The sequence below is a fragment of the Phaethon lepturus genome, unplaced genomic scaffold (assembly GCF_000687285.1).
Source record: "Phaethon lepturus isolate BGI_N335 unplaced genomic scaffold, ASM68728v1 C14086737, whole genome shotgun sequence".
Taxonomy (NCBI): Eukaryota; Metazoa; Chordata; class Aves; order Phaethontiformes; family Phaethontidae; genus Phaethon; species Phaethon lepturus.
The window spans coordinates 1,107-12,340 of NW_010576346.1; the positions used below are offsets into that span (position 1 = coordinate 1,107).

Below are 11,234 nucleotides of genomic sequence, written 5' to 3' on the forward strand. Positions count from 1 at the left end.
CAGTACAGGCAACAGCCTCCTGTAAATTTCAATTCTTATTGAGATGTGGATGTGAACTAAAAGGTAAGACATAAAGGAGGATTTAAAGATTGGCAATACTGTTTTTAAACAAGAAACTTCAATTAGAGAGGTTCCTCATGGCCTAACTGTAAGACTGGAGACAGAGAACACTTAAGAAGTTGCTACTGCACCTGAAGGGCCAGTGAAGAAGTTACCTGAAAGAATTCTCCAAGTCCTCTTTTGTCACTCTGGGCTTTCTCAAGAGCAGGCTGGCTCTTTCTTCTTTGAAACTGCTCGTATCTTGTAACAGTGGATACACCATCCAGAAACCTGGTCTTGTAGAGGACGTTTGCGTTGCTAAACATTCCATCCTTCAAGGACACCACAACAAACTAAAACAAACCAAAAAGCTTAAAGTAAGTGCTGCCATCCAAATAAAGACTGCAAAGAGCATTGGAAAAGTCTTCTCTAAAGAGGATTCCTTTCACTTTGTTTGGCTAGTATCTTGGTGGTAATTCTTCAAAAGAACATTGTAAACATACAGAAGCCCAACAGAATGTACCAAGCAGAGTAATGTACACCCGCAGGCCAGACATTTTCTGCAGCTAACGATGTACAGCTCTGTCCATATCCCAGCGCTTCACCTGGAGTACAGGCCACAACACAGGACACCCATTCATGGTGCATCAGTCACCAGAAAAAATGTTGCCATGAATTCTGCAAGAATTTCATAGTCTAAAGATATCGCTCAAATTATTTTACAATAATGGTAACAAATGCTCCCCTCCCCTCTCTCACAATTTGGAAAGGTCATGTCTTACCACCAAACAGAGATAGGTACTTGCCTTTCACTCAGGATAGTAAGTTTCTTCAGTTCTACATATTTTTTTCATACATATGCCACAGTGATACAGAGATTCTTTCTACTAGGTGTCTGGCTTATTTCAACAAGGTGAAAAATAAAATATTTTTAAAGCTCAAGTTAAAGAACTTTAGCAAAAAAAAAAAATTCAGGATGTGGGTCATGCCTGAAATTGATCATAGCACAGATACTCTTCCCTATTAGTACCTGTTTTTTAGCCACTGCAGCAATGGCTTACATTAAAATGTAATGCTTGGAAGTTTCACAGTTGCCATTATCATGAGTGTAACTTCCAGCTGAAGCAACTTAGAAATACAACACACATCTCTGGAATAAAATACTTGAACAGCAAAGGCTCCTCAGTGGCAGACCACCTCTGAAAATAATGAAGTGTATAAAGAGATGATCACAATAGTTTCAAGATCATACCTGGGAGTGCCTGAAATGAGTTTGGATCATCTGCCCAATATTCTGGGTATGAGAGAGATCAAGGGCTGCATCCACTTCATCCAAGATGTAAATTGGGGCAGGTCTGAAGAGAAGCATGGCTAAGATCAACGCCAAGGCCACCAATGATCTAACATAGAGAACAATAAATTTATGTTTTATCCTCTTGTTTGAGAGGCTTTGGCTTATAAAAACAATTGTTTGGTAGTAACAAAATGCTCTCTCAAAAGCAGGTTCATGCTGTAAGTTCTGAAGAGACAGAATGACAGCTTCTGCTACAACTTCTGACTTCAAAATATGAAGCCTTCTGCCAGAAATGGAAAATGTTACTTACTCCTTTATTGGAAGATCAGGTTAGTTGGGTGTTGATACTCAAAATCATGCTGTTGCTTTACCTATTTTCAATTCTGAGTTTTGCAGTGCTTCTTTTCAACATACAGTTCTTGAAGCATTCTGTCCTTCAGGAAGTTCTACATCTCTGTCTCACCTCTTCCTAAATTCTGTTTCTATTTTTCAATTTATTAAATTTTTCCCTTAGAAGTTGCCAAGAAGCACATACCCTACAGTAGCTCTAATGACTGGAGAAGAAAACTGTCACCATTACACTAATTTGACACCAGGGAAGAACTTGTCTATATAGATTTTTGAGATAACAACTCAAAGGCTGGAGCATTTAATTCAACAGTACCTCAATACTACCAAGAGTTAACTGCAGTTTTCTCACTACTCTATTCAGTTTTTTGTCACTTCTCCGTGGAGTAAAATCCTGTTTGTTACGACACGCCAAGTAATGCATTGTTCTAAGTTGGATTCTTCTTTGAGATGAACTGAATTAATAAGGCTTTCAATATTCAGTCAGGTTGGAAGGAGACAGAGTCCCTGGCCTGACTAGGGAAAAGATTCATTTTTTGCTTTTCTAAACTATAACTAGCTAGACATATCAATTATACACAGAAATGCAACAGAAAAACAAACAAAAAAACCCCACGAAGTTCACCAACCTTTGTCCTCCACTAAGTTCTGTTAAGTTTTCCTTCCAGGTGTTTCCTAAAGCAACTCTGAACTCCAGACCATCCAAGACATTCTGTTTTTCAGAGGGTACTAGCATAGCTTTGGCTCCTGGTAGAAGTGTTGAGAAAATGGAACCAAAGTCTTCATTCACCTAGAAGTCAGATCACAAGAGATATATGTACATGCTTTGAATCAAGAGCACAAACAGCTGAAAACTTGGTGGGAAGTTGCACTATGCTCTAGCCATCTTGCCCAATTTAATCCAATGACTTCTTATGTTTTGAAGATTAGCACATACAAGACAGTGAGAAAAAATTAGCATACAGAATCTTTTATTTCTTCTGTACTGAAAAGTGAAACAACACCAAAGGATACATATATAGGACACCTTATACTAACCATTTTAGAAGGATCAAATGGAAGAAATACTGGTAGGCTTCTTTGTGCTACCAGCCCGGGAAACAGTTATGCCCTATCTCAGATTTATTAACTGGTAAATGGTAATTTCCCCTAATTAAAGGGCTATTAAAAGTTTAAGTGCCTTGTAAGAGCCACACACTGGCATCCTCCCCACTCCTTTTCTTCGCAGGTACTGGATGGAATGCAACTTTGTAAATAGATTAAAATTTCCTAGGTCAAGTAATGTGTCCGAGAACACACTTATTCCACCACCCAGGACGCTTTTAAATACAATTCACTAATTTTTGCCGAACAAAATTTTTGCAATTAAAATATACCATTTTGTCAGTGATACTTTGAGTACAGGCAGTAGTAGTTAAAACTGATACTTCATTTGTGAGCAATTTAATCTTAGATATAATCAATCTTCCCAAAGGCTGAAAAGTACCAGTTCTCCTGGTACAGCAGAAAAGAATGTGTCAAGAACTTTCCATGTAGAAAGGAATTTATGTCTTAATCTCAAAGGTGAGATGAAACAGGAAAAATGAAGTGGTTGTTCCGTAATTTAAATACTAGGCAAGGCAGATCAGTTCTGGAAAGAGACATCTTTTTTTTTTTTCCCATGGAAATAGGAAAACAATAATCTAAGATAAATCTGATCCTCTGCTAAAATGTGAAGATTAGATTTCAAGTGTCATACCTTTTTCCAAGCAATATTTAAAGCTTCAGTTTTCTTGAGGTCAAGCTCTTTAATAGCTGCAAGAATTTTTATCTTGTCATTCTCTACAATTCTTTTTTTCTTCATTAAGTCATTGTACTGGTGCAATGAGAAGAAAAGATTGATTTCAATGAACTTTATGCTCAAATGCATTTTGTGCTAATCTTACAGATTCACTGTTTATTTTTATAACCATGAAATACCCATTAACCACAAGATTGAAATCCAAAGCATTCATCTAGCTGTATGGAGGATTTAAGTTTTAGGATATTATTTGTAAATTAAAGCACTAGAATTGTCAACAATTGGCAAAAGGGGAAGACCAACACCGCTCTGAAAGTTGCGCTTCCTTTTCAACTTAATCATGTTTCATCTGCCTTTCCACAGAAGAAAGGATGCTTCTGGAGGCTGATATGAAGAACAGGCCAGTTCTAATCATGAAACAATACTAGAAGAGTTGAAGTGTCAGTCTGTGGACAGTTTTGAGACAACCCTGGAATAGCCTCAAGATACAGATGAATTTGAGAAAACGCTGGAACACCTTTAAGCTATCATGCTTGAAGATGAAGAGTTTTTTGATCTGCAACCTTTGATAAAGTATGTAATTCTCAGATACTGTAATGGATACCACAAATCTTGCCTAAAGCTGTGCTGTCAACTGAGGATGGACTGGGCTAGGGAGCAATGAAATTATTCTTTTTACCATTTAAAGTCAAGATTACGCATAATCTAGAAAACTAGTGCACTAGTGAATAGTTAAACAATGTAAGATTACTATAAAAGATCTAACAAAAGGTTTCCTGTTATCTCTTGAAGATTTAGTTTTATTTTTGGTGTATCCAGAAATTGAGGATATGAAAATGTAAAGCTACATTATACATAATACCACATACCCAACCCACCCAATCTTCCAAAGTTAAAGCAGAGAATGTTTACCCTCTCTTCTGTCTCAGAAAGCATATTCATAGCTCTCATGTTCACACTCCTTCCCAGGTTCCCTTTTCTCTCTTGCAATTTCTGCAGCTTCTGACTTGCTTCTTTAGGATCATTAGTTTTGAAGTCATAGGCTGTGTTTGGCTGACCAAAAAGTGGTCTCTCTGAAGCTATCCACTCATAGTCTTTCAGCATTCTGGTCACCTGTAAACAAGAAGATATGTTGAGGCTTTCCCTCCCTCTCCATTCTCAAATGTGAACAAAAAAAACAAATAAAAAAAAAAATCAATATCCTGAAATTACTCTACAACATTAATTCTTCTATCCCAACACAGCACAGGTGTGTACCTTTACAACGCTTCATGTGATTTCCAAGACTGTACATGAATCTAGATTTTAAGGGAGCTTTCACATATACCCATCATGTTTACTTGTAGGACATTTTTCTATATGTAGACTAAGCCATGGTCACTAAATCTCAGGATTAGCTTAAGTAGTTAGACAATTTGTCCCTACCATCAGAATGTTCTTCTTGTTGATCACCTTCTCACATTGCGATCTACTCTCTGTAAGTCCACACCAATAAGCTCTGTCACAATTTACAATTTCCACCCCCTCCTCCTGGAATAAAACTTTTTATATAAAAGCACTGCAAAAATGACAGTGCTTATTAAGAAAAAAAAAAAGGGTATTTTCTTTGATATAGCAAGGGAAATAACCAGTCTTGACGACAAGATGCAAGCAAAAGCAAAGTTCTGAAATACCTTGGCAGCAGCATCAGCACACTCTTGTTGATGTTTGCTGATATTGTGTTCTAATTCTTTAACCTTAAGCTGTAATTCCTTATTTTGTTCTCTGTATTTTCCCATCTCTGCAGATTTGGCTGTAATTGCTTTATCCTTTAACGCTACTACTTCCTTTTCCCTGGCCAGCTCCTCCTGCAATTTCTCCACAGATTTCTGAAAAGCAAATCAAACGGTCATTTATTAACACTAGCCTTTGAAAGAAGCTAAGACAGTTACTAAAAGAGAAGGACAGCACAATGAAGGAGAAAAAATTCACATGTGGTAATGAAGCCAAAAAATAACTACCTAGGCTAAACATAATTGAGTGCTGGGCAAGAAAACCCAAACAACAAAGCACACATTATAATTTGAGCTTTACGGGATCATAACTTCAGTAACATCAACACAGACAATGAAACACAGAGTTCGCTTTTACCTTTGTCTTAGACACCTCAGCTGCCATAGCGTTAACTTGCTCCTGATAGGATTTGATTGCTTCATCTGCAGCCACTATCTGTTGTTCAGAGGAGGCCTGTTCTTGTTTTAGCTCTTCAAGTTCCAGAATTAAAGCTTCAACTTCCTAGAGAGTTTTCAAATTTATCACAGTTATACTTAACTGGAAAGAATTAAGATTCAAGTTTGACATAGTAAATGCCATAGAAGATTAACAGTACCCATTCTTCAGCAAGGGGACAATCTCACAAAAACACCAAACAAACAAAAAAACCCAAATCATGCAACAATAATTTCTACATCAGTGACATAATATATTAGAGAGTAATATATGAAGTTCCAAAACTGATGGTATTAAAACTTCAGGAGAATCAAACTTTACGATTACTGCAACCACTTTTGACATTGAGAAAATTGCCAGCAAAGGTTAAGTTTTACCTGCTGCTTTTCTTTCATTTCTTTCCTTGAAGCATCTGCCTTTTTCTTGGCATCATCTAGTTTTTGCTGGGCACTTTTTAGTTCTTTTTCATATTCTGCTTCTGCGTTTTTCATTTTATTCTCTAATACCTTGTATTTATCTTCTGCCTTCTTTTGGTTCTCTTCAGTTTTCTTTAATGTCTCTTCACACTCCGCTGAATCAAGAAGGACAGTACTGAGATTGGGCATTGTTTGTATTCTTCAAATTTACATCCTGAACTCCAACTGAAATAAATTTGTCTCTGCCTCTAGCAGCAAAAAGTGGTTGTATGTTTGATAGTTACTGAAGTCAGCTATTTCAATGATTGCTCTAGGACAGGGTGCTGTTGTTACCAGTTATTGGTAGGGCACCAAACAGACAACCAGTCATTAAAATTAATGAAACTAAACATTTTTTTTTTTTAAAGGGGCAAGTATATCATACGATCAAGAAGTAACTAATCAGACGGCTACCTAATAAGATATGACCTCATACCTCAAATACTATGTCTACATATGTATCACTTCTGGCCATCTCTTTCCTTTAGGAGTTTTACTTCTTGCTGCATTTGCTTCCTTTTATGTTTTTTCCTTAGCTATATGTACAGTACTTCTTTTCAATGCCTTCTTGTTATGGAAACTATTTATATTGCTATCCTTAAATATCTACAGAAACAGATGGCTTAGAAAAAACAAAGATTACGCAAATATGGGATTAAATAATTTTTAAAACTTCCCTGCAAAGCCATTTTTCCCTATATTATAAAGCATTTAGAACGCTTAAGAATGTAACTTTTACTACAAGAGAACAACCAACTCTATGCAAGTCTATTGCAATTCTGTATTTGTTACGTATTGCAAAATATAAAGCTGTATTTTCAAAGCTAAAAATATTTTTTTCTTAAGCAAAGATTCTGCTACTCAAACAGCCAAATATCCATCTCATCCTCAGCAATTAGTTTTCTGTTACAAAAGCAACAACACATTTGTCACCAATGGTTTTCTCCAGGTGAAGCAGCTCTTCCTCTTGTTTGTGATAAGCACTTTGATTAAGCTTCATTCGCAACAGCTCTGCCTCCTCTGACTTTATCTCCCACTGCTGCTTCAGTTGACGGTACCTTTAAGGACAGTAATGATATACACTGCTATAATGAAAGGTACCCAGCACTTTCGTTTCAAAGTTGAAGTAAGTAGATACAGAAATAAGTAAACAAAGAAATACTTATATTCCCATTCTAATGTGAGATACAGTGATGACTATAGGACAAATAACCTTAATTGCATGAAAGTCTGATATAATTTCTTTAATAGCAATTGTGAATTTTGTAGGTATGTAAGTTGTGACCTATATAACTCCAGGTTTTAACTCCTGAAGCCCCAATAAAGCATGTTAAAAACTAACAAATGCAACACATGGAATTTGGCAACAGTTCAGCGCTCGTGTTTTCCCAACCAGCAGCATAACAGGTGCTAGGATGAAGCATTAAAGAAAAAATATCTAAAAGTAAAACTAGTTTCTTCCTTTTGGCCACATTTCTGGAAGTCTATTACAACTCAAAACAATTTGAAAAATAAATCCAGCTTGTAGACAGCATATTACACAACACTACCTCTTTATAGGATTTTGACAGAGTTGACTAAATGTACTTCTATATTCCATCTTTTAAAAAGATCTTCTTTAATGGAGTAGCTGAAAAGCATATATAGTTAAAATTATTTAATAAATCCTTACAGCAGTATCACTCGGATATTCCCCTTTAGTATCTTTATGTATTTTCTGGGCAGAAAAATAAGAGCTATCACAAACTGAAATTCTGTATGGGTGTTACAAAATATGACTGGAGCTGATCCATTCCTCAGTGGACTTAACAAAACTTTGGAAAAATTCAAGTGATTTCAAGTATACATCACTGTATGCCATTTTTTCCCCTGTACTGCCCAAAATAAAGTTTTCTTGCCTGTGTTATCTAAAAGCTAAATTTGCTTGTTACAATTTGTTGTTTACAAATTAAACTGGGAGGAGGGAGAGGGAGGAAGGGAATAATTTTATGCATACTATATTCTCAACAGGTCCTATGCCCTCCAAAAATACTTCTTTATATTACATTTACTCAGTCACATAAGAGAAACGCTAGACATGTTATAGGGCAAACCTTACTTTTCAGCAACATTCTTCAAGCTTGCCAGCTCATTCTCTACAGTCTGTAGTTCAGATTCTTTTATCTTGAGTTCTACTTCAATGTTTTTAATTTCTTGAAGTTTAGACAATATTGGTACAGCCTGTGAGCACGCACCTGTTCAGTGAATAAAAAGCAAAGTCAAGCTAACTGGAATTAGACTAGTGGGTTCACCACTGGCAAATAGCAAATTCTAAATGTTAATAGTGATGCAGGTTGATGATTTGTTTTAATTACAAAACAGAAAGGCAGCTCAGCTAAACTTACAGTAGTTTTCAATGGAAAAAGACTATCTCTCTTATAGAACTTAGTTCTGCAGACTTTGAATACTACACATACATTTCTTGTGAAATCAACTAACTTTTCACAATTTATGAAATTAGCTCAAATTTATTACGAATTATTTCAAAGAGTGCTTGAAGTCAAAGCATTTCTCCTTCCAAGAGGATTATACAGCCAAATAAAATTTAAGTATTTAAAATCTAAACTACTTTATGCAAATAGTTTGCCATTAATTTTTTCTTAGTCTAAGCAATCTTATTTCAGCTTAAGACTGACAAACCTTTGCTCAAACAGATTATATTATCTCTGGTATGAGCCTAAACAATAAGGTTACCATTCATTTTCATAAAAAACATGCAGAACAGTACGGAAATCAACCAACACACAGTTATTACTATGTGAATAAAACTAGCAATTGCCTCCATGTAGGGTGCCCTGGGGGTCAAACGTATCCCCATCAAGTGTAACACTTCTCGTCATTATCCTTTTGTCAAAGGTCACTTTCTTAGCATTATCCATGTTATTACAGATCAGTGTTGTTCCAAAGACATATTCCATTGCTTTCTGCAGTTCAGATTCATATCCAACTAGAGAAAGGGCTAAATGCAGGTTATCAGGACCAGCCTAGAAATCAAGTGAAATACAATTAGTATGCTTTAAGTTGTAAGAATTTTCAAATTTAATTTCTGTCTTCTCTTGATAAAAAAAACTTTCTAAAAAAGTATAACATTTTAAAAAAATTTCAGTTAAAAGTGGAAGAATTAATACCCATTTAAACATCACATAGCTGAAAGGATACAAAGGAAAAAAATAAAATCAAGATACCTTGAAACCCTATAGAAATTCTTATTAGTATAACCATTAAGAAGCCCATGTTTTTAGCAGAGAAACAAAATGAAAAAGGTACATAAGCAAACCAGTGTAAATAGTGTTATTTATTTACATACCAAGGTTCGTGCCAACTTGACCTTGTCTTGTCCAACACACTTGGCTGAAATTTTGTTCAGTGGAATGATAGTGTATCGACGCTTTAGTTCACCCTTTTCTAAAAGCTTTTTGCCAGTAACCTCAAACAAGAAGAGTTACAAAGCATACTTGAATACATAACTGATTTTGTAAAATAAGACAATAGGGCATTGCAAGAGGAGTATATTGTTGCAAATAATTATGCATGACTCTCTTGACCTAATTTAAACATGTACCTGGGTCCAAATCGCCTCTTAAGCATGCAGTAATAATGCACATGCTCATTGTCACACAACCTCATGTCAACATTCAGAGCTCTGTATTAAAGTAGTAAACATACCTCTGTGTCCACAATAATGTTATAGAGTTTCCCTCCCGCCGCTGCTTCGAGGGCTTTTGCTTTGGATAGATCTTTCACAGTGATGAGACACACAACAGGGCCTTTCACACAGTTTGGATTCCATTTTTTTTCTGGATGTCTTAAAATTAAGTTTAATTATTATAATCACATTTGTTTCTCTCATACACATCTTAAAAAAATTGTATTTAAAAAACACATACTGCTTATTATATTGGTATAAGAAGTTCTAAATTTTATCAGGGAAAAAAATGCAGAAAATGGTTGAATTAAAGACTTCAGGACAAGAGACGTCCCAATAGTCACTTACAAAGTCATTAGAACAATGTCCTTCCTGATTTTAGTACAATTTGTTCACAGAATTGTCAACTGATTTTTACTATGGGTCCTATTATTAGCACAGATATAGGATTATGTTCCAAATTATTGTTACATAAGCAAATAAATCTGAGGATGCATATATTTGATTGTCAGAGACAGATAAAAAGTTGACCTCCACAGAGCAAGTCTACTCACAGTCCTCAGGCAGGACTCTGAGAAGTAATGATTACATATTTTTGCAGTTCAGACCTTTGAATTCTATGGTTTTAGCAGCCAAAGTTGAGTTATGGCTTGCAAACACCATCATACAAAACTTTTAAATTCTAGTGATTTTCATAAGGCTGCCATTTAAGAATGACTGTATTACTCTCCCTGCTGCCTATTAACTCAGTTAACATTTCCTGGCTTCCCCCCACCCCACTTTTACAGATAGGATAGACGTTATTCACTAGCACTATAAGGAAAGCAACAGCTAAGCAACGGATGGAATTATCTTCTAAGTCACATAAGCCATGCATGAAATGCCCCACAAAGCACTTTCAAACATCATTCAGGATCACACTGAGATCTTACCGGTATTCAAACTGTAGATGGGGAAACTTTGCCATTAAGCCTTCATACAATTCTCTCAACTGGCTGATGTCACAAGTCAATGCCTTCTTTTTTGCTAGAAGTGCTTCTTCTTTCTCTTCTTAAGAGTTGAACACAAGCAGTAGACAAAACATCCAGAGCACACAAATCTATTAGCTTGGAAAACTGGTATGCTACACTGTTTATATACATAGATGTAGAGAATACTTAATTGAAAGAGTTTCTAAGATGTTTTGTAGATTTCCAGTTTAGACAAACGAACACCATCACAATACCAAACATGCAAAGAGTTTAAAGTCTACTCTTCTTCTCTGTCACCTTGGAATATCAATTTAGAGTCTTGAGTAGCTTCTCAGTTCCTTCTTGTATTTGGTCCTGCTGGGATTGAGTTAGCTTTCCCCATAGCAGCCCTCATAATACTGTGATTTGTGTTGCTAGTAGAATGGTGTTGATAACACACCAGTATTTTGGCTAC

General features: G+C 35.8%; 1 protein-coding gene across 1 annotated transcript; it reads right to left on the reverse strand.

Moving 5' to 3' along the window:
* Window positions 1-215: 215 nt before the first annotated feature.
* On the reverse strand, window positions 216-10,859 carry SMC2 (structural maintenance of chromosomes 2; the record flags this gene model as incomplete). Its single annotated transcript, XM_010295696.1, has 14 exons — window positions 216-392; window positions 1,292-1,439; window positions 2,311-2,471; window positions 3,420-3,536; window positions 4,374-4,574; window positions 5,135-5,329; window positions 5,592-5,735; window positions 6,047-6,240; window positions 7,058-7,182; window positions 8,223-8,358; window positions 8,943-9,147; window positions 9,471-9,590; window positions 9,830-9,968; window positions 10,742-10,859. Coding segments are annotated over 14 exons (2,180 nt in total), but the record flags the coding sequence as incomplete, so codon positions are not given.
* Window positions 10,860-11,234: the final 375 nt, after the last annotated feature.